Raw genomic sequence first — 24,104 nt, 5'->3', positions numbered from 1 at the left:
TCAGACACTTACCATTGCCGACCATGAGCTTTTCTTTGCCCTTGTATTCCGAGCTTAGCTGCAGATTCTCCATCTCCGATGTGACATGGTTGGTTGCACCCGAATCTGCGTACCAGGCTGGATCCACGAGCGTCTCAGGTCCGACAAAGTATGCTGAGGCTGAAGGAGGATTTGACTGTTGAGTCGCTGGAGAAGAGTTGTTGGAGACATTCGAACTCTGATAGGTCTCATCGAGTCGGTGCCAGCACGCTATTGCCGTATGACCTTGTTTGCCACATATGTGGCAAGTAGGTCTTGAGTTGGAGTGTCTTCCGCCATTAGATCTTCCTCTGTTCGATCTTCCTCGAGCTCTTCCTCTTCCTCGCGTCTCCGATGAGTAATTGGCACTGGCTCCTTGAATCTCAATCTCAGAAATAGAGTTGAGTTGCTCAATCCTCGTCTCTTGAGACAAGGCCATCGCCAGGACTTCTTGAACTGAGAGTTCACAGGCGTGAGACTCATTTGTGCGTAGAGAATTGCTCACCATAGCGACGATGACGTCATATTCCGACGGGAGCCCCATGAGGATCGCAACAATTAGGTCTTCTTTAGAGATTTCGGCTCCATCTAGGAAGATTGAATCGGCAATTGACTCCATCTTTGCAAAGTAATCTGCGATTGAGAGCGAGCCTTTCTTTGTTGACTGCAATTGAATCCTCAGAGGCATCAATCTCGCTTTCGAATGAACAGCAAATCGTCGTTCAAGCGCATTCCAGACTCCATGAGAGGTACGCACGCGAGTGATTGAGCGAAGGATTGTGGTGGAGAGTGAAGACAGAAGCCAACTGAGAAGGAGTTGATCTTCTCGATTCCATTGAAGAAACTCTGGATTGCTGATTTTCACAGCAATTCCATCACCGTTGATCGTCTCGATGAATTCCGGTGGACACACTTTGGTTCATACACAAAACCTTGCAAGTTGTGACCGATAATCGCCGGAAGCACCTGTGACCGCCAGACGGAGTAGTTCTCCGTGTCGAGCTTCATCGAGATCGTGGTGTTGAGAGTTGGAGCAAATTGTGACACAGATCCAGATCTGAGAGGATCGTTCAACTGTGATGACGATGAAGATGAAACACCTTCGAACGCCATTGGTGTAGCTCTGATACCAAGATAGAAATTGAAGCTAAGAGAGAGTGTTTGAATTCAGAGAGAAAGCCTCAACTGAATCTGATGAATTTGTTTTATTTCACAAAACTGATTATTACAGTGATGAATTGAGTATAAATACATTGAGTCAATGGCTAACAAACTCTAACAGACTTAGCTAACTAACTCTGACTCATGTGCTGACATGGCAGCTGACTTCGTTTCAGTCTCAACAATGACGATCTCAAAAGATGATGAAGAGTATGAGACTCAAAGTGGGCCCCAATCTTGTTTCTCATTCCGAAATGCCATCGAGCCATTTGCGGGCTCAGTCGATAAACCCGTACAAAGCCCTTTTAGATTGAATTTTTTATATGACGAATTCTTAAGATCCACTTAATAAATTAAAAACGAAATCCAACTCATCAACTGCTAGCAGTTGTTGAGGCCCAAAATTGGCATCAACAATTTGACACCATCCGTGGAAAAATCTATCAAGAAATCTCTTGATGAATCGAGTTAAGCTCAACCCGAAAATCAAAATGGTCACACCCTCAACTCAAACTGAGGCGAATAACGGAGTTCCTTGCCACTTGAAATCAATCTTAGATCTCTTTCTCAAAAGAGCTAACCAATAGGATGAGACCAACAAAGCGATTCGTGCTCAACTGGATAGCTGAGTAACAACTTATATTGTATTTAACTCTCAAGTTGATGTAAATGTGATCATAAATGCATGTTCAACCCAACGTTCCACTTCGGTTGAACAAGTAGGTCGAACTCTTCCAGTAGCCGGGCGAAACTAGGAATACAAATCTAATGTGGCCGACATAAGAGATAAAGAGTATAATATATATATATATATATATTAATATATATATATATATATATATATATATATATATATATTATACTCCTTATCTCTTATGTCGGCCACATTAGATTTGTATTCCTAGTATATCAACACATGAATACTAAAAAAAATACCTTATTTTAAATATATTAAACAAATTGCTAAATAATGTTTCAAATAAATCCTCAACCTTTAAACTGATTCCTCAAAAAATGGATAAACTAATTCATAAACACTAATTATATTTATATATATATATATAAATAAATAAACTAATTCCTAAATATATGAATTTCTAATTCTAAATGCTATTTAAACACTCCCCATTAATGTTGTTTTCTTAGCGTTTGACCAACAACAATAGGTGATATGACATAATATTCAGCAATAATAAGTGAAGAAAACAATATAAACATATGTCGCTTTATTTCAGGTTAAAGTTTGATATTATCTTTATTTTACATTGTATAGTGTTATCTCAAGAAAAAAAAATAAAAAAATAAAAAAAAAAAGAAGGAAAAACTAAGCAAATTTTAAAAAAAAATCAGCCGTGGAAAATTTACCAACAAGGAATTTGAAAAAACTAAACTAATAAGTAAAATAAAATAAATGGAATTAGGGAATAATCGTATTTTAAAGTGAAGTTATTAGAAAGAAAAAAAAACGTTAAAATCAAGGGGCCTTTTAGGTATTTAACATATTATATAAACTGTCTATATTTAATTATCTAGACAATTAATATTGAATAAATGTTTTATTTTAAGAAAGCCTTGGTAGGTCTGCCGGTCTGCCCCAATCCTCTAGAGACCTGCTTGAATCTTTTTGGAAACTCATGTTAAAGACTCCCTATACCTATATGAAGAAATTTGTTTGATTCAAATACGTAAGCGAATAGGGCTTCTTCTTCTTTTTTTTTCTTATAATAAAAAAAGCTCCTCAAATAGATATATTGATAAAAATCAAAACCTTAATAAAAACTTCTACAAAAAAATAAAATAAAAAGTGAACCACAAACAATCATAAATACAACAAAATAATATGCGGTTCATCATGCTATGCAGGTAACTAGTTATTATCATATTATTACACGAATCACAAGTGAAAACGCCGATCTTTCACTTGTTGCAGATTACGTTTTTAGGGGTCTTACTTGATTGAAATTCATGCCCATAAATATTATATCTTAGATTTGAGATTCAGATCTGAAGAAATATTCAAAAGCACTCTGATTAAAGATCGGACGATACAAAAGTCAGATATAATAAGTATGAAATATTGAAATATAATAAAAAAGAAAAAAGCAATACATGAAGAATAAAATAAAAATAAAAAGTATATTTCGCTAGGTCAAGAGTCTTTCATTGGTGGATATCACTAGAGTCTCCGTATTTTAAGGGAGGCGACGAGACTAAATATTAAAAGTCTAAGTTTTGATTTTTTGGTACAGAGGGCGTTTTCTTCCTCTTTTCCCATCTATATTGGTATATGGCTTAGGAGATGTGAAAAATTCGAATTCCGTACATAATCAAATAAATTATATATTTGATTTAAGGGGTCATTAAGTAAATAGTCACATTTATAGTTTGATATTATTAAATAATCAACGTTTCGTAAATTTTAGGTAAATAGATATTTTCATATATTTACAAATGTAAATCTTAAGTAAAGAGTCACTTTTATTTATTATGTCACGTCATCTTTATAGTCATTTATTTAAGATTTACGAAACGTTAACTATATAGCGATTTCAAACGCTTTAATTGGTTATTTACTTTTTTTTTGTTGATTTAAACATTATTTTATTATAATTAATGTAAACAAAAACTAGACGTAATTTACTCATCATATTCTTTATAATAATTTTTTCAACCAATCTTTTCCTAGCACTAACATGGAAAGATCCATATTATAAAAATGTAAGAAACTAAATCCTTGGTCACGAAAACAAACACGCCAACTCTCTCCTTCCTTTCCTCCTTTTAAAATATCGCGATTGGTAACACGGTGTCCCATACCGACATATCTTTGTTTTTTTCTAAAAAAAAATATCCATAAAATTCGTAGCAATCCTGACACGTGTTCCTGTCAGCTCGTAAAAAATCACCACGTGTCCCACCACTATTTTCAAAGCACACGTATGAGCACCACCGCCCTTGAAAAAAAAAAAAAAACAAACACTATAAATAAAACCGCTGCTGTGAGCTTTAAACTAATTCAAACCAATATCAACCGTCGGACACCAAAAAAAAAAAAAAAAAAATTCCTTTCATTTTTAACACTCAAAAGAAAACAAAGAGAGAGAGAGATATATATATATATATATATATGGTTCGTCGGGGCGTAGGAATGCCGGTATGCGTGGAGTGCGGGACTCGGAGGAACCCGTGCCGGTGCAGGTTTGTGGGGCCCACTCTGGGGTTCGTGGCGTTCGCCGTGGCGGCGGTGATCGAGTGGCCCGTGGGAGCGCTCGTCTACATCTTCAAACGCCATAAGGGCCGTAGGATCATGGGTCACCCAGCCAGAGCTGTCTACCCCAGAGTCAGCAGAGCCCTCCCTATTTGAAGATTTTATTATCATCTCCTAAACCTTTGATGCTTAGCTTTATTTCCCTTTCATGCTTTGATTCAATAAGACTTTTCAAGTTCGTCTCTGTGTTTGTTTGTACTTTGTATATATTATTACTGTTGTCTTGTCGTTTGTGTTGTATGATGGTATAACTGAATTATGAAATGTTTTGTTTTTTTTTGTTTTGTTTTCTTTTATGGCTTTTGATGAAAGCGATAACTACATTTGTTGGGAGGCTTTGAAACTGGAAATACGTAATATATTGGAGATCTTGGATTGTGAAATGTCAATATTATGGATGTTGAAGAAACGACGCTGAGTGGCGTGCTATACTCACGCCTTGCCATCATTTAGGAAAGGAAAGACAATTTAATGAATATCTATTGGGAATCTAGGAACTAAAATCAGCAATTTGAGAATGCATAAGGCCATACTTTTCTAAAATTATATATATACACACACTTAATCGACAAGTAATTAAGTGTAAATTATCCGATGGAAAATATGGTTGGTCTACAAGTAATTAGTACTTTTGAGTGGAAATTATCCGAGGTATAATTTTTATTTTAATTATTTTAGTTATTCTGATAATATTTTAATTATTTTATTAATTGATTATAATTTTATTTTATTTAAAATAATAATAAAATTATCTGAAAATTAGAAACATGTAAAATTTAGAGAATGTATACAAATTTGATATATTCGGATTTAATATCTTCAAAGCGGATGTTATGGAAATTATCCGAGGTATAATTTTCATTTTATTTTAGTTATTCTCATAATATTTTAATTATTTTATTAATTGTTTATAATTTTATTTAATTTAAAATAATAATAAAATTATCTGAAAATTAGAAACATGTAAAATTTAGAGAATGTGTACAAATTTGATATATTCGGATTTAATATCTTCAAAGCGGATGTTATAGAATTTCCCCAATATAAATGTGATGGATAAGTGGCCCAAATAACTACTAAGGACACTATAGAAGTTGGATCTCAGCATAAGACGGGCATGCGGGTTTGAATTAAGATGATAGGAAGGCCATCAATTGAACGTCAAAGTAGGGGGAAAAAAATAAATAAATAAACAAGGAAAATCAATATTAAAATACTTGGAGCATGACAAACAAAAATGTTACTAACTCATCCTTAAAAAAATGTTACAACTCCTACACGAGGGACCTCATGCAACCGACTCTATCTACTTGAAAGTTTTAAAAATATATATTAATTTGATGAAGGCGTTATACTTTGAAAGTGAAAAAAAAATAATGTTGGATAGGGTGTTGTGTGACGGGGAAGAGTCTATAAATTTGAAAATGTACTTGAGAGCGAGTCCCTTCTATTTTATAGTGATAATTGTCAAGTACATGTTCTTGATTGGTTTTTCCACTACTGCAAACTGTGGATTATACAACGGAATTTCTACTGCTACAACGGTACAAATAAACGTTGTAAAAAGTTGACTTTTTACAACGGTACAAAATAACCGTTGTGAAAAGACTTTTTACAACGATTACTTTGCACCGTTGTAAAATATTTTTCAAAAAGGGTTTTGTTTGTAATTAGTTTGATTCATAATCTAAATTAGGGTTTTGTTTATAATTTTTTTGTTTTCTGTTGAAATTGTGTGAGATATACTTCAAATCTAGGTTTGTGGTTGAAATTAGTCTGAGATATACTCAAACTATAGGCTTTTGTTTTGATTTTTTATGAGAAGTTGAAATTAGTGTGATAATATTTTCGAATTATAGAGTTTGTTTTATAATTTTTTTGAAGTTGAGTTTTGTTTATGTTTATGTTTTGATAATATGCCTAGTTTGTGAAATAGTTAGACGTGAATGTGTTAGACCTGTGAATCGTGAATGGTTAGGCTCGTGAAATTCAATAATTTTTTAATGTGAAACCGAATAATTTTTTAATGTGAAATCGAGTTGGTTGATAATTTTGATTTGTGAGTTTGTATTTGTTAAACTTGTGAGTTAGAATGTATTATAATTATATTTTGAATGGGTTGGAGAGTTTAATATTTTCTTTAAATTGAGTTTGAATTAGCATTAAAAAAATGGAAGTTTGTTATGAAATTGATATTGAATTGTTTATGATTTTGTTCACTTAGGTGAAAATGGTTCGAACAATAATCATGCAGGCAACGCGGCTAACAATCTCGGATCTTCCAGAGGTGTACCTACCAAAATTCAATCCAAACGGGCTCGTCAACCAGAACCCGATGTGGATTGTAATGACTGGATCTTTACTAGCAAGGCCACTGAGGAGCGCTACGATAATCTCTCGTTACGTAGTCCGATCCTAGAGCGGGGATTGAAGGTGAGCAGAAACATCAAGATAGGAGGGCTAATCTACAACACCATCGAAGGTCATTCTTGGACGAGTTTTGTGCCACACCCAAGCACAAAGAGAACGTCAACCTCATGAATGAGTTTTACGCGAACTTACCAGATAGCGTAGGGAGATTTGATAACAATCCAAGGTAGAAATGTTGACTTCAGCGTCGAAGCCATCAACGAAATGCTATCGACCCCAGACGTGGATTACGACAATGAGAGTTATCGGAATTGGTTAAGAGGTTGCAGTAGAATCTCGATGATATGGTGATGGCTTTGTTGATGCTAGGAGAGAACTAGGTCACTGACAAAGGAAAAAATGTAACTTGGATTTATTTTATTTGCGATCATCTCTTTCCGATCCAGCACTACACCACTTTGTCGTTTGAGGTTACTATATCAATGTCGATCACTCCATCTATAATTCGATGAAAACGTTTGACTATGCTAATGAACGACGTGGTTTTGCGTATCCTTCAATCATCAACGACATTTATCTACAAGCGTTTCGACTGGAAAGAGGCTCTAGCCTATTTTCCGAATATTAAAATCCTTGGAAAAATAACCGATGTCCTTCCATCGCTTGAGCTTCTCGAGTGTGAACGGGCCTTGTACATAATTTTACGGGTAGAAATAGTGCCACACTGCCGTCTTGCCATCAAAAGTATCCTTATCATTGTCGTCACTTAAACATATTATTTCACGTGCGGTCGAAGAACAAGTTTCATCTGCTTAAATGTATTATTTGTGGCTCTGCCATGACAATTTTGATCTCTGGACTTTCTTATTGATGACATTCACACTTTTGAGTCTCGCCGATATTGCGCATAACGCTTGGAGAATTTTCTACGAAGAAAATAAAATAACTCACTCATATAATTCTTCTCGTGACCCTAATGACTTATTCTTAATTTTTGAACAATTAAATTACTAATTTACCATTCCGGGTCTAAAAAAAGTAAAAGAAGGTACCTCCATCGGATAGAGGAGCTTTCGATCGATTGATTTACCACTACCGTACTGTTGTATAAAGTCGGAGATTCTACAACGATACGCGTACCGTTGTAGAAGCTTCTACAACACTGGCTTCTACAACGATACAGAACTGTTGTAGAAACATTTTACAACAGTTTTGTACTGTTATAGAATCTCAGTTTTGTAGTATTGTTCCCCCTCAATCAAGATCGTGAATAGTCAATTCTATTAGTTCTTGGCCTTGGGCTTTATTTCATTTTACTAGTCTTTTGGTCCCACTAGCTTATCTTATGGACTAGTTGTTCCTCACTAATTTTTTAATCCTCTAGCGTTCATTTGCTCCGACTCTTGTGGTTTTCGGTCTTTCTAGCTAAATATTATGTTGTATAACAGTTGCCCTCTAGTTTTTAGTAGTTTTAAAAAAGGAAGGAAACATAGTTATATATTTTGGCCGATTGCATGACCTTTATGTCTTTATTTATCCGTAAGCAACCTTCTTTTCTTATGACTGGCTTGTGGGCTAGTTCTGATTGGTATAATTCAACTAGATGAACAAGGAAGGAAAACATTGAGTGAGCATTTTGAAGTAACGTTTTATATTCATTTCATTGTAGAGATTTCAATCGAAGCGCCATTTGTGGCCACTGTGCACATCTTCATCTCTCTACCATCAAATCTTGAGGATTCTTGGAGAAGTGTAGTCTCCTTCGTTCCATGGCTGGGACCTCGCCTGAAGAAGTTTAATCTCAGTCGTTCCGTGCGATTAAACTGGGATGTTAATGATGCGCTTTTGGCTGGGAGACAATCTTGGCATCATTGTGCAAACAAAAGACTCCTATCGGGCTGAGTTTCAAGGACTTGGGGTATTTTTAACAAAGTTAAGTTGGATCTAGTGTTTTTCCTATCGGTGGAAAGCAAAAATGTAGCGGATCTAGTGTTAACCCGGTCGCGTTTCTCTACCGCTTATTAACGTGGCCTTTTTTTTTTGTTGCCTTTTCATTTGGAATTTTTGAAGATGAGAAAGCTGACCTCAATAGCCAACAAAGTCACTATCACAAAACTGTCAAATTGAATCCCTCCCTCGCGCGGGTTCTTTCAAGCTATATGTAATATGTGTTTGACAATTGGGCTTGAATTTTAGAGCAGTTATCTAGAACTATTTGGGAGAAGGTCGTCGTTGCTTCATGAAAACGGACATTGCCAATGTAGAAAGCGGACATTTCTTGATCGCTATCAATTTTATCATTTTGAACATTCATAGACTATTATCTGCTGATCATGGCGGTGTGTGGCCATTGTTCACACGCTCTTAGAAACAACATTGTCACACTATTCTTTAGCCAATTTATTAGTGATATATATATTTGATAATCAAATACGATACTTGTAGTTGTATGTTAAGTTCTAGAATCATTTGTTTAATAATAGGTTGCTCCTTAATTGAAGACGGAAATTTTACTTAATGATTTTTTTTTGTTCCTGATGAAATGGAAGTTAACATAAGATTTATATGTAAAATATAAAATATTTAATGATGTGACAGGAAAAAGAAAATTAAAGACAAACCCGCAGCTATCACATAATTTCCGGAGTCACATGCGCTTAAACGCCAAAATTTGAAATATATTGTAGGCCATTTTAGAGGACTTCGTTAATTTTAAAATATAGTAATTTGAAGAATTCATTAATATATATAATTACAAGTGCTGATCGTACTAGCTTTTGGATAAATAAAATATAACTTAACGTGTTGCAAAAACTGGATCAAAACGACCAACCCCGCCAAAAAGGTACATCAAAAACAGTGTACATATTTAACTTTTACCCTTCAAATCGAACAGCGTCCCAAATCCCAATTAATTCAACTCTACGTTCCCACTATCGCATAAAATAGATTATAGATATGCCAAATCCACTCACGAGGAATCTACATGGCTCCAGTCAATTTCACACCACCACACATAGAATTGACACATTAACAAATTATTTATATTCAAAACAAAACGGTATATAAAAACACACATTCATTAACTCCATTATTCAGAATCACATAACAAACCCCGTGAGAGAAAAATGGGAAACAGCATTGCAGGGTCGAGAAAGAAGAGAGTAAAAGTGATGAAAGCCAACGGCGAGACGATGAAGCTGCGGGTCCCACTGAGAGCTGGTGACGTCACGAAGGGACTCCCGGGACACGTCATCCTGGACTCGGAGGCCGTGAAGCACTTCGGGATCAGAGCCAGGCCGTTGGAGCCCCAGCAAAGCCTCGACCACAAGAGAATCTACTTCCTGGTGGAGATCCCCTACTTCGCGGACCACGACAGGAAGATAACCTCGTCGCGGCGCGTCCAATCGGGGATAACCATGAGCGCCAAGGACCGGCTCGAGTGTCTCATGCTCTCGCGTCGCTCCGCTTCGGACATGACGTTCGCTCGGGCGCCGATTTCGGGCCGGGAATCTGGTATCGGGCCCGCGGATTCGGGTCGGCCCAATTCCGGCCCGGTGAGCGTGAAGATGAGGATTCCGAAAGCCCAAATGGTGAAGCTGGTCGAGGAGAGCAGGGACGAGAACGAGGTGGCTGACAAGATCATCGGGATTTACATGAGGAATCGAAGCTCTGCTGACGTGGCGGAGAGAGGAAGCGTCTCGCTACGGCGCGACGACGCGTGGATATCCGGCAGATCCACGGCGGCGGAAAATCACAAGGCTCGCCAGGTGTGTATCTCTTTGAATAATATATTTTGTTTATTTATGATTTTACTTTCCGGTAATCGCGGTGTTCGTTTGGAGTTACGTGCGTATATGTGTTGGTGTTTTAACATAATATTAAAAAAAAAAACCAAAATTCTTATTGAAAGCGTCATTTTATGATAAACTATAAGTGTCAATTGTATGTTAAAAAATATATATGTATATCTAATTTGATTTTTTTATTTTTATTTTTGCTTGAAACATTCTAATTGATTGGAAATGTAGTAATTATGGGTTTCCAATCATAATTACTACAAGTCAAGATTATAATAAGTATTTTGTTTACGTAAGAAAAATACTTGTCCTAATAATGCACACCTGTCCTATGCTATCCCCGAATAATTTTTTAAACAGTATTATCTATTAGCCATAATTTGACATTGAAGAAATCCACTGTCAAGTATTTTTTTTCTATAGGTGTAAATCCATTTATAATAGTTCAGCCAATTTTTAAACACCAAATCATTCCCATTATCAGGCGATTGCTCGTTATATTATATATATTACCAAATTGGATATAGAATATATTTATATCCAAATGCTTTTGATCTGTTGAGTAAATCAAACTTTATTTAATAATTTTATATGATTAAATCTTCTGTTACCATGCAATATTATTGCTTAGCGTATACTTAATATAATATTTATACGCGTGTCTGACTCAATATATAATAGTATATTATATATTAAAATTGAAATAACATTGTCTTCTCTTCTTTTTTTTTTCTTTCTCTTATATGTGAGTAACGTAGAAAGTTTTATTGTGTTAATTAGTCAACTAAGAACTCGTAGAGTACATAATACTAAACCCAATATATCCATTAGTTATCAAGTAATACATTCCCTAAGTTAAAAAAATCAAAGCATAAGCTTTAACGATATAGGCAACATACACCTACATAATAGCCGTCGTTTGATTTCCAAAGTCAAGGATTTGCTAAGTAAATAAAATAATATATTCAACTTTAAAATTTTAATAAGGCGCCATTGAAAACCTAATACATGACATTTAAGTGGTCTTTTACCTACTTTTATTTGAATTCTCAATGACTTCAACAAATCCAAAAAATTTCAAGCAAAAAAAAAAAAAAAAAAACCAATCCAAGCATTCACCAACTACTAACTATGGATTAGACAATGTATAGCAGTTTGTCAACCATCTTCTTCCAACCGTTTGTGAATAAGAAATCAGCGCCAATTTTATAGTTCTCTATGATTCCATTTCCATTGATAGTTGAAATGTGACAATCAAACAATTTCGTAGAGGGTCACCATAACCTCAAAACAAGGGAAATGAAAATAAACAAATGGAAAATTAAAAAGAAAATTATGATGATATTCGAACAGGGGATATTAATTTAGGGAACTTGTTTTCATTTTTCTATTGTTGAAGTCGTCGACCTGCTCTTAATTTATTTTGGATCTATGTAACGAAAAGGTTAAAATTTACAATTTTTTTATATTATTTTCTATATCTAGTAGGTTTCCTATTATTCAGATGTTTTCTATTAGTCTTTTATAATCCATGGGTGAACTGAGGATGTAAGCTTGCACTAACTTCTCCAAAAATAACTGACATTTACGAAACAAAATAAGCCATTAAAAATGACGGAGTCTTGGGCTAGAAAAAAAGCCAAAATAAGATGGAAAAGTCTAGCTAAAAAAACCGGTTTAAGAACGAAGGAAAATCAAACAAAAAAAAACGCGGTCACAATGTGTTTGACATATCATCAAAAAGCGTTGAATAATGAGAAAAATAACTAAAAAATTTAATTGAATCAAAGGAAAAATCATTATGCGTGAAGTTTCGGGGTTTTTTTTTTTTTTTTTTTTTACATGATAAAAAATAATCAATAGTTTTTTTAGCAACTAATAGCGGGAAGCACCAACAGTGATGACGTGTCGCTAATTTTACCGCTTCTCCCAGCCAAAACAAAACCTTGACTTGAATAGGCAAATGTAAATAGTTATAATACTTAATTAAAATCACCCGACTTTTCATGAACATTGATCCCGCAAAATCTGCCTCGTTTATAGCTGTTAATTAACAAAGTGACATGGGCAAAGATTTTCCGTTCACCAAGTCGCGGTCAACGTTCCCTGCTTACTAAGTTCCTAAACTCAACTGCCATATTAGTCCCTATTTTCTTTGTTTTATGTTTTATGTTTTTTGTGTTTTTTCTTTTTCTTCTTTTTGCTGACATGTGTTCGTATCACTTCACATGCATATTTGTTTTAAGCTGACGGTACTCATTTTTTTATCACTTATAAAATGAAGTTTTTGGGTGATGGACAATGACTCCTTTTTTTCGTTTATATATATACTATTTGCTATGACATGACATCTGTATTTTTTTTCTTTGTAAGCGTTGATTTAGTAGTTAATTGCAATAGATTAAAAATGATTTGATAAAATAAACAGTACCTTACCTAATTTAGTTAAGTTTGAGTCAAAATCATACAGTAGCTTTATAAATGGAATACAACTTTGTCTATGGAATTTAAACTCGTCTTCTAACGGGATTTTTTTTCATTTTATTTTATAGAAAAGAGTGAGTTTCCTTCCCGTTGAAGATGGGGAAATTCGTTTGGCATAAGAAGCTTCGTCGTAGCTTTCAGACGGAAAAGCAGTTCTCAGGGAAAAACAATCAAGTCAATTAACGGCAAAACGGGGATATTTCTTTTCGGTGTACTACTTTTGTATATAATCTTTAGAAAAGTTTTTTTTTTTTTATTCCTACTCGCATTTTACATCACTATATATATACACATAATACATATAAAAGAAATTTAATATTTTTGGATAAGTTAGTAATACTAATATAAATATGTGACTCGCCAACAGTTTTTGTATTATTCATAATATGATGTATGTACATGATAATTCATCAAAGTCGACAACTAAACCACATATCATATAATTTTAACATCATAGGTAACTTTAGAAGCGGATTTTTGAAGCGATATTTGTAGCTTCTAAACAAATATCGCTTCTAAAGCCTGTTTTTGTAGTAAACTATAAATCAGCGGGTGTGATTTTGTTCTTTGTATTTAATTGGTTTTTCAATTAAATAAAGTGGCAGTACTTCTAGCTCAGCAAACCAGTTTTCATATCATTCAGCTTGAACTCTCGCTAATCGTTCATCATCCCCTTGGATTCAAGCTGATCGATGCCGTTTAAGAATTATATATATATATATATATATATATATATATATATATATATATATATATATCTTCTGTTGAATTAAAATAGTAAACACATATTAAGCAAAGACAATGGTACATAAGAAAATTTAGATTGAATAGAAAATGAGGGCTACGGGTTGATCGAGAGACTAGTGTATCATGAATTCCTTTACAGAAATTTTTTCAAAATATCTGATATCATTGTTGCTCAATCTCATCACACTAGAGTTGAACCTTGTTTTTTTTTTTCTTTGCATAACTTAACGATGGTCATCGAGTTGAACTCTTGTAGATGAATAATGAGTGAAAAATCCAATACACGTCCGTCCACGTTTAGAATAATGTAGCGAAACGTCCCTCGAAGAAGCCGTACCCCGTATCAACTAGTTTCAATGTGTGGCATGTCACTTGGTAATTCAAGAAGAGACTATAAAGAATCTGTTTAAAATTTTTAGATCTTACAATCAGGTAAAACTGTTTTCAGTCAGTCTCTCTTGAGAAACGTTTTGCTCTCTTTTGGAGCACAACAAAGGCAACAGTAAGCTAGTGTTCCGAAGGTGCTTCGCATGTTGTTTTTTCCTTGGGAGAGCAACACCGTAAAATTGAACAAACCAGTTGCCACGCACTTGACCTTGAATTTTCACCATCATTCTGAGTGCTGTGGTCTACAATCATCATCCCGTTCGATTCAAGCAGATATGCATCGGAGGAGCGACCGATCTCGTCGTCAGAGGAGGAGCAACATATCTCAGCGTCGTCGATCAGATCAAGATCCTTTAAGTCCTTGGAGCGCACGATGTGGACCCCGCACTTTACTGGCGCGGAACAGGACGCGGGGTAGTTTCTGCGCACGCCCACCGAGAACCTGAACGAAGCCTCTACGGCGCGGCCATTGAGGTGATTGTAGTCCCAGTGATTGTACCACATCACCACATGACCCCGTAAAGAAGTCCGGATCCCCATGGTACTTATCGGTCCAGCTAAAGCCGTGCAGACAGTGGAGGTTTCGGGTCCAGCTTCGCCTTTTTCTTTGAACTCGATTTCACAGAAATAATCCGTGTTCAATCTGAGCGGTCCACGAGCGACGGTGCACAATGCAAACCCCAGTATATCCCCGTCTTCTGGGAGCGGAATCGTCAACGAGCTCGACGAGCTTCCGGAATCTTTGCTACAGAGATCGAACCAGTATGGAATTCTACTTCCCGGGAAGCACACCGTTACCGCAAGGGGTGTTTTGACCTGGATGAAATATTTAAGCTTATTACCAAAATAATTGTTTGGAAAAATTGGCAGTTTTGGCCCTTAAACTATATGAATATTTACATTTAGGCACCTAAACTCTAATTGTTGTTAATTTAGTTACCAAACTATTTTTTTTTTTTCGCAATCTATGAACTGATAATGATTTTAAGCTATAGACATAAATGAATGCATGGTTGATGCATGAAATTGAATAAAGTGATGATAAAAAGACATCAAATCACCCTATATTCACTATAATTTAGAGTACACTTCAATATTCAAATGTTTCTTATTTATACTATAAATTGTACAATCTTGTGCATCAATCTAAACAAATGACTATCAGGTAGAAGAAGAAAAAAAAAAGGCGGCGGTTACCTCGCATTTGGCTGCTGTGTAGTAATGCGATGCCATATGCAAAACTTTGCGCTGGAATACGGTTATTAAGTTGTCTTGTGAGCGCTGATTCAAACGGAAACAATCGCCAAACAGTAAAAAATTGAAGGTGCCAAACGTGACTTTGCGAGAAAGATTCCAGAATCTCTTTCTTTTCTTTTCGGATAGTCCTTGTTCGGATGGAACGAGCACCACCTTCTCTAGGGATCTACATCCCTCTGCATTGAGGTAATTGAGAGTGATCGGAAGCTCCGATATACTTTGAATTTTCCCACAACCCCACAGGGAGAGAAATCTCAACTGAGAACCACTTACATTGTCCACAGATTTGAGATTTGTGCACTTCCTCAGTGAGAGCCACTCGAGATTTGTCAGATTCCCTATCGACGAAGGAAGGCGCACAATCCCTGTTTCGTCCATATAAAAATATTTAAGATTAGTGTTTGTTTCTGAGATCTCTGGAAGCTTCATCAATGCGGAACAATGGCTCAAATCAAGAGAAAAGAGAGACGCCAGATTAAAGAGGCTCCCCGGCAAGCTCTCCAGCCTTTTGCTGCAACGAAACGAGATTCTCCGAAGAAGAGACCAACCAACGATCGACAACGAGGGAACTTCTTTCAGTGCTGAATGGCTCATATACAACTTCTCGACGTTTCTCAGAAACTCTGGAAAATCTTCAAGGGATGGGCAGTCGGATAGATCGAAGGTTTTCAGGTTTAGTTGAGATATGCTTTGGGGGATACTCACGAGGCTTTTACAGCCGTGGATGAACAGCTGAGAGATAGTTTTTATGTAACCAATAGACGAAGGCACGTTTTCTATCCCAGTCGAAGATAAATCCAAGGTCACAAGACTGGCGCTCGCTATCCGCGGCACAATCTTGAGTTTAGGGCAACCACGCAACCGAAGAGTTTTGAGTCCTCTCGAATCGATACTCTCGGGGAAACTGCTGAGCTTCTTGCAATGACTCAGATCAAGATGTGAAAGCCTGTTGAGCTTTCCGAAAACGTCCCATGGAACTTGCAACAAGCTTGTGCAGTTGTTGAGAATTATTGTCTCGAGATTTTGCGCACAAGAGAGATTGGGAAGTTGAGAGAGATTGGCGGAATAACTGAGATCAATAGCTTTAAGGTGGTCTAGCTTCTGTTACAAAAAATAAAAAATAAATTAATGAGTACTGTAAATAGAGAGTGGTATACCAATAAACTCTGATACAGAGAAATTTTTATTCGTCTTTTATCACAAACCTGTGTTCCGGGCCAAAGTTGCTCAAGTTGAGATTGGATCAATTTTATTACTACAAGATAACGTGGACTAAAGCCCGAAGGTAAAGATTTTAGAGGGTATTCCTCCCACACAAGATATCTAAGTGACTTTGGAAAACATTCGAGTGGCTCTACTTTCAGTTTAGGAGCTCCATTGCGGCGACTACCATTAATTATAAGCAGCCTTAAGTTCATCATGCTTTGAAACACTCTTGATTTCAGGTGTAGAAATTCGTCGAATTTTGAGGTTTCTAAAAATATTCCTTCAATTAGAGCACTCCCCTGAAAAAAATTCACAAAGCTTATTATACTCTTTTTTTTTGTTATTGAAGAAAACCAAGAAATTAGCAGCCCTTACAGTGTCGTTTTCTAAGACATGATACACATCCTTAGCAATCCAAAGCCTACTACGGTTTCCGGGTTCTTGGGACTCCCGACGTACGATCTGCCAACCCAATTGTTGCATAAGATCATGCATGTTAAGCATGTCGTTAGCATCTAAGGTTATCAGAGACTTGTCAATGAGGTAATCTATTCCTGTAGTCGCAAAGAAGTCACACCCATTTAGTATGCTTTGCACAAATTCTCTTTGCATTCCCTTGAAGCAAAACGCGATGTCGAGAAAGATCTTCTGCTCGGTTTCGCCAAGCGCATCATAGCTTATTCTCAGTGTCTTCAAGATATCATCATGGGAACACTCCTTGAGCTTGTCCAATTCCATTTCCCAGTTGTCTCTGCACGGATTGCGGAGAGAGCGAAGGTGCGACCCAAAAACCTTTATGGCCAACGGATTACTTCCGACGTACTTGACTACCTGCTTCGATAAATCCTCGTAATTCACCGGAGGTGATTTCTCTCTGAAAGCCGTCAAACTAAAGAGCTCAAGGGCTTCTTCAAATCTCAAGACCTCCACCTCGTATTTTTCAAAAGACGCGCTCACAATGTTGGTCCCCCGAAGCACTCCTTCGTCTCTAGTTGTTACGATAACTCGGCTTCCATTTCCTATGTGATCGCCAACTAAATATTCCAACTGTCTTTTATCGCTTACGTCATCCAGAACAAGCAGAACCTATCAGAGAATCATTAGAATTAGTTCTTCTTGTTACTAGTTTTTTTTTTCATTTTTGGAAAGTCAAGCATTTTACTTTATAGGTATCTCACGAGAGACTATGTTGGTACGCGTATCTGTAAATACCAGACTCTTATAATTCATAATATCAGTCTAAGTAATACCTTACTCCGAAGGAGCCTCTCTTTGGCATGGTCCGTTATCGGACTCGGAGGGAATGATCCGGAATCTAACTTCTCATCCCCTAGTAACCTAGCAATAAGCCCGTCTCGCAAACTCTCTAACCCGTGTTTCTCCGACGATTCTCTGACATTTTTCAGGAAGTAGTAACCCTCAAATTCGCGAGAAAGCCGAGACCACACTGCCTCAGCAATGGTTGTCTTGCCCACACCGGGCATTCCCCAAATTCCTACGATTTGAAGTCCTGGCGATCCGGACATCACTAAAGATTTGATTTTCCTGAAGTGATTTCCCATTCCGATGAGGCTGTCAAAATGATCAATTTCAACAGGCATCGCAGGTCTGTTCAACGTATTCATAATGGCATTCACAAGGTCGTCGACTAGCGCTGACTCGGCCCTACACAAGAAAGGCTGAATTATCAGTCGTGTGATTAGCTGTGTTTTTAGTTACATCACCAAAGAAGTTAATGAAATGAAGGGAAATCCCTAATAAAATCTTCCAAAACTATGATTTGACACAGCTTATAACTCACCACATGATAATTTAACATACTAGTTGGATCTTTACAGAAATGTATGATCCGGTTCACCAACGCCCGAAGGAAAAAGAAGAAGAACCGGAAGACCATCTCAAACCCAGACGAGTGAGTTATAGCAGCGAATTAGTTGTTTATATCAGCTAGTTAAGTTATTTTTGTAAGGGGAATATGTGTAGGGGTATTAGGAGTTTGTGTTTTTTTTCAATTTCTTGACAGGGAGAGCCAAGGGACTCTCATGCTAAATCATCAAGTCAATACATTTGTGCTCCCTTTGATCCAATAACTGTATTTGTCCTGTTTTACAAATTCCAAAATCTTAAACCTTGTGATTATCAAATATTAGAATTAAAATTGTTGGAGTTAAAAAAAATTGACATATTTAGACCATCTCCAACAAATAACACGAAAATAGTGCAATTGTCACATCAAAGTATTTTTATCTCCAACTCACATTATCAAATATCACACCAAAAAAAATATTATATTTTTATACTTTTTCATATTACTTCGTATCAATTACAAATTAACCCTTCTATTAATTTATTATGTCAATAATAAGCTTATTAAATAGTATATTATTTTTTTGTATCAACGTATCAAATTAATTCACAGTATTATTAAGCATTATGTTAATACTACAAAATGAATATATAAAAAATCACCCTAAAAAAATAAACATAGTGGGATAACATTTATAGAATAAAGATTACATAAATACATTACATTTCATTGGTAAAATTAAATATATAAAATAAACTAATCAAAAGAAATACACACATAAAAATAAATCACACAAAAACACAAACACATGTAATTTGTAATTTTTATTTGCTTATGTATGCACTTGTATTTTTTCCATTATGTCGTGTGTGGCAAGTATAATTTTTATTGAGATTGTACTTTTATGATTTTTAGTATATTGGTGTTTATTTTATTTGATAGGCAATTGGTGTTAAATTAATGTTATATATTTTCATAAATTATTTAAATTGGTTTAAAATTATAAATATATTTTATTTGAGGATGAATTTATAATTAATAATTTTGTTGCATCAAAATGGTGATAATGAATAGTGTTGCACAAAATATGGTTGCATCATTTTGGTGCAAAATATGGTGTGGGTTGGAATAAAACTCGCACCAAATGTGTTACTTCGGGCACTAAAATGGTGTGAGTTGGAGATGGTGATATTGTATAACTAGCTAATACTGAAACTGATCTAAAACAGGAAAGAAGATGTAAACTAAATCCATGGAAATTTAATAGCCACATATATATATATATATATATATATATATATATATATATATATATATATATATGAACCTGAATATCGCTAACCTGTTGGATCGTAAATAATGCAACCCCGATAGATCCGCCGATGCTTTCAAAGCAGACCTCCACTCTTTTATCGTCTCCGCCGTGTGTTTGTGATTCCTTTCGTGTCTATTGAAAGAGTCTCTGTAACTTCCTCGATCCTGTTTCCGTACATGCGATGGATCTACTTCGAAGAAAATTGGCAAAACGATCTGACCCAAGTCCCGGCGACATTTGTGTATGTGAACAAGCTCGCTCAGACACCACGACGACGAAGCGTAGTCTTCGGAGAAGACTACCACGGAGATCCTCGATCCTTCAATGGCCGCCAAAAGCGCCGGCGTGATCTCATCGCCTCTCTCCAGGCACTTGTCGTCGATGTAGGTTTTGATTTTCTTGCAATCTAAAGCTCTGTAGATATGGCTTGTGATACCGTCGCGCGTATCTTCGCCTCTGAAACTGAGAAACACGTCGTATTTCTTGGGAGACGCCATGGAAGAAAAGAGAGTAGCTCAGTTAAACAAGAAAACAATGATTGAAATAGAATAAACACCGATCACAAATCAGTGATTTGGCTAGATATAATATGTATATGTGACTATTGCTGGCCGTAAGAGGATATGCATTTTTTCAAACCATGATCTTGTGTTGGGACTTTTTTTTTCGCTTAGAAAACACGTGTTCCATCAATTATTGGAATGTACTGAGACGGTCAAATGTGTAAAAAAATAATAATAATAATAATCATTGGGTCGTACCCTAAAGATTTTAAATATTTTCCGAGTAGTATATGGATTAATATTTTATAATTTTTTAATGGACTATTTACAAAATTACACCCTGAACTCAACAATGTACACTCTCAACTTCGATTTTCAACAAAAATTACTCTAAACTATCATTTTTCTTGACTTTTGCCCCTTCCGTCAAAATTTAGCAGTTACCATCCATAAGATACGCACGTTTTAGTCACATGTTACCTCAATTGAGGGTAGAATAGTATTTTTTAATGTATTAATATATTTTTATTATTTATTAAATATTTCGAAAATTATTTATTAAATATTTCAAAAATTATTTATTAAAAATTTCCTTACTCTTTCTCTCTCTCTCTCTCTCTCTCTCTCTCTCTCTCTCTCTCTCTCTCTTTCTCGGACTTGGTTCTCTCGAACCCTAGACCCTATCGATTATCTTCCCCGAAGATTGAATCCCAATACTCTAGTAGAATCAGTCAACAAAAACCTTATATTTAGGTTTCTTTGAGCCTTGAAATCCCATCGATTTCATGAATTTTGCGGTGAGTGAAACCTCGTCACCTTCGCGGAGCTTCGGCGACGATTTTGCTGCGTCGTACGGCAACATCTTTGTCAAGCTTCGAAGCGACCTCAATTGGATTCTCGGACCGACGGTACTTATGGAGAAGCTTCTCGCCGCGTGGAATGCCAATTTCGGGTGAGAACTCGCTTGCCACTGTGGCGCCGATGCCGCTCAGTTCTCTCTCTCTCTCTCTCTCTCTCTCTCTCTCTCTCTCTCTCTCTCTCTCTCTCTCTCTTAATTCGTTTAATGGCTCACAGTCATAAATTGAAATTGGGGATTACAGTTCGATCGAACCGTTGCTCTTCACCTTCCTCTATGTTCAAAGAACCCAGGATCGACGCGATTCGAGTAGGCCCCAGATCCTTCCGCTACTTCTTCTTCTTTTCTTTTTTTTAATCATGTGTTGTTTCGCCGTATCGCCAATAGAGCTCCGAGATAGATTCGAATCGTCGAGCTATTTTTTTTATTTGTAAGCAGTTTAGGCTGAATTCGAGCCGGAGGGAGATCGAATAGTCGGCGATTTAGCTCCGATTCGACCGAGGCAGAGATGAAGTTGATAGCCTTCCATTTTTTAGTTGATGCTCTGTTTTACTCTTTTTCATTGTTTTACTCTTTTTTTTTTAATTCAATGCTTGATTTTTTATATTTGATTGTTGATGTCTATCATTGTACTGTAAATAATAAGAAATTCTACCAGGACTGTCGACGAACAAACCAAATGGAGGTTATGAATGTGTGCGTTGTGTATGTATTGATTTTTTTTTAAAAAAAGTTGTATATATAAATGGGTTTATGTGTGTATTGATTTGTTAGTGTATGTGTCAGGAGAGAGAGAGAGAGAGTTAATTTATATAAAAAAATTAAAAATTAATTCAATATACTAAAAAAATACTATTCTACCCTCAATTGAGGTAACATGTGACTAAAGCGTGCGTATCTTATGGATGGTAACTGCTATATTTTGACGGAAGGGGCAAAAGTCAAGAAAAATGATAGTCAGAGTAATTTTTGTTAAAAATCGAGGTTGAGGGTGCACATTGTTAATCGACCAAGAGTTCAGGGTGTATTCTTGTAAATAGTCCTTTTTTAATACCAATTATCAATTATAAAAAAGGATATTTTACTGATATATCACTTATCTTAGAACAAAAATTTAGAACAAAATATAACAAAAACTTAATATATATGATGTACTACAAATTAAAAGAAGGAATTGTTACGATTAGCCAATACATTAGTTTTTTTTAATATTCTAACTAAAATTTCATTTTATTAAAAAAGATAGTCCATCAAACCGAAGTAAATTAATTTAAACTAAACCAGTTAATTTAATTTACTTAAAATGAAACTTTTACTATTTTAAAGAAACGTGGACCACTGAGGTGCTAGCTTTATTGCCCCAAATTTAAAAAAAAATACATACTCTAAATTTTAAAATAATTCTCAAATGCTAAAAAAAATTCAAGACACCAAATAAACTCAATATTTTTACCTAAATAGTTCATATTTGTATATATGATATTTTATTGAGTTTTTACATTATTTGACCTTTTCCTATCTCTATTTTTTAATACCATAATATATTCAATTGAATAATATACTATTTTAATTGTCCTATCTCAAATCATCTCTTTTTTCAAATATTAATTTTTAGAAGCTGAATTTCATAAGTGACTTTTATCACTTCTAAATGACTTTAATAAATGAATATTTTAAACTTTTAGAAGCGACAATTGTCGCTTCTCAGTTTGTCGTAGTGGATAGCAGTGACATTAGGTTAAGTATGTGTCTGGGCGAAACCTCCAATCCGAGTTCCAAAATTAAATGTTGAGATGGCTATTTGGAAAGATGGGTTGTTGTTAGCATGTCGGTGCGAGACTGATTGGGTGAGTTTTTAAGGTTTGGGCAGAGCTCTTTTACACGGGTTCGAGACAGGTGTGTGTAATATGTGACCATTGATGTGTTTAGTTGTGACTAATATAATGACAAAAATGACTAATATAAAAATCGCTTTGATCGATGTAATTGATAGATGAGATTAGTGATATGCCAGATCATAATATAAAGACAAAAAAAATTTGACGCACTAAGGTGGACACATATATTTTACGCACATGAAGTCTAGTGAGAGATTATATTAGAATACTTTTTGGACTACAAATGTTATTAAATAAATGTGTTGGATCACTATTAAATAAGTCAAAATTAATATGGTCTAATTTAGAATAATGTTTGTGATTTGATGACATATTTGTCGTGATATTATTATGTGATTATTATGAGTATTAATTCTAATTTGATAAGTGATCAAATTAAAAATAAGTAATAATTATTAGTAATTGTTTGAGAGTTATAAATAACAAACATATCACTGATTGCAGCAAGCATCAATGGATTCAATGGATTCGGAGACCACCACCTACTTATACAATCAATGGATTCGGATTGCTTTCCAATATTTAGATTTTTGGTTTATTTCTGTTGATTTGAATTGGAAATTAATTAGGGATTTAAACCACTTTTTCTCTAAAAAAAAAAAAACCCTAACATGACTTCATTATATATAAAAATAAATTAATGGAAAACCGAGAGCTGTATATGTTTCATCAAACAACAACAAATTTATAAATCATGTTTTCTTGTTTATTTACTATAAATATATACCAGTGGCCGATATTTCCTTCAGGCCTGTATCCCATTCCAAAGTTGATGTTATTTAAAAAGAATTAGAGTAGGAGATGAGACAAGGTTACCATTGTTAATCCTTTCCAACTCATTCACCATATTGAATTCTATACTATTGCTAAGCTCTTCTTCCACTACCACATTAAGCCCATCGGGAGAATTATCAGGAAACGCAATGGCGAGGCTGAGATTCAAGTCACCCTCCAAATTCGCCTTCTTTACCGTACTCTTACAATCATAAGCTGAATCTGAAGTTGGCGTTAAGGATTCTTTTGTCTT

The 24,104-nt window shown here is 35.4% G+C and overlaps 3 protein-coding genes across 3 annotated transcripts; 2 read left to right on the top strand and 1 right to left on the bottom strand.

Annotated features, from left to right (window-relative positions):
- Positions 1-4,213: 4,213 nt before the first annotated feature.
- LOC149406719 (cold-regulated protein) lies at positions 4,214-4,727 on the top strand. Its single transcript, XM_089625860.1, has one exon. It carries the CDS (start codon positions 4,307-4,309, stop codon positions 4,541-4,543), a length of 237 nt encoding a protein of 78 aa, XP_089481986.1. The 5' UTR covers positions 4,214-4,306; the 3' UTR covers positions 4,544-4,727.
- A 5,180-nt stretch (positions 4,728-9,907) lies between these two features.
- On the top strand, positions 9,908-13,701 carry LOC149406718 (plastid movement impaired 2). The gene is made up of 2 exons (XM_089608382.1): positions 9,908-10,587; positions 13,170-13,701. Exons 1-2 carry the CDS (start codon positions 9,946-9,948, stop codon positions 13,218-13,220), a joined length of 693 nt encoding a protein of 230 aa, XP_089464508.1. The 5' UTR covers positions 9,908-9,945; the 3' UTR covers positions 13,221-13,701.
- Positions 13,702-14,047: 346 nt separating this feature from the next.
- Positions 14,048-20,377, bottom strand: LOC149406717 (TMV resistance protein N-like). Its single transcript, XM_089608372.1, has 6 exons — positions 19,848-20,377; positions 17,949-18,363; positions 17,074-17,784; positions 16,698-16,997; positions 15,433-16,593; positions 14,048-15,051 (listed from the first exon to the last, which is right to left on the bottom strand). The coding sequence occupies exons 1-6, from the start codon at positions 20,315-20,317 to the stop codon at positions 14,356-14,358; spliced, it is 3,753 nt and encodes a 1,250-aa protein (XP_089464498.1). The 5' UTR covers positions 20,318-20,377; the 3' UTR covers positions 14,048-14,355.
- Positions 20,378-24,104: the final 3,727 nt, after the last annotated feature.

This window comes from Urtica dioica, chromosome 1 (genome assembly GCF_054948205.1).
Source record: "Urtica dioica subsp. dioica isolate 48M chromosome 1, U.dioica_male_clone48M_v1_H2, whole genome shotgun sequence".
NCBI classification, from domain to species: Eukaryota; Viridiplantae; Streptophyta; class Magnoliopsida; order Rosales; family Urticaceae; genus Urtica; species Urtica dioica.
The sequence above is the reverse complement of the archived record's forward strand: the minus strand, read 5'-3'. Positions and strand labels throughout refer to the sequence as shown.

Coding starts and splice junctions, on each gene's coding strand:
- LOC149406719 (XM_089625860.1), top strand. CDS start 4,307: ATGGTTCGTCGGGGCGTAGGAATGCCGGTATGCGTGGAGTGCGGGACT.
- LOC149406718 (XM_089608382.1), top strand. CDS start 9,946: ATGGGAAACAGCATTGCAGGGTCGAGAAAGAAGAGAGTAAAAGTGATG. Junction 10,588..13,169: donor AAAATCACAAGGCTCGCCAG/GTGTGTATCTCT, acceptor TTTATTTTATAG/AAAAGAGTGAGTTTCCTTCC.
- LOC149406717 (XM_089608372.1), bottom strand. CDS start 20,317: ATGGCGTCTCCCAAGAAATACGACGTGTTTCTCAGTTTCAGAGGCGAA. Junction 16,998..17,073: donor ATGTCTTAGAAAACGACACT/GTAAGGGCTGCT, acceptor AATTTTTTTCAG/GGGAGTGCTCTAATTGAAGG. Junction 16,594..16,697: donor AACTTTGGCCCGGAACACAG/GTTTGTGATAAA, acceptor TTTTTGTAACAG/AAGCTAGACCACCTTAAAGC.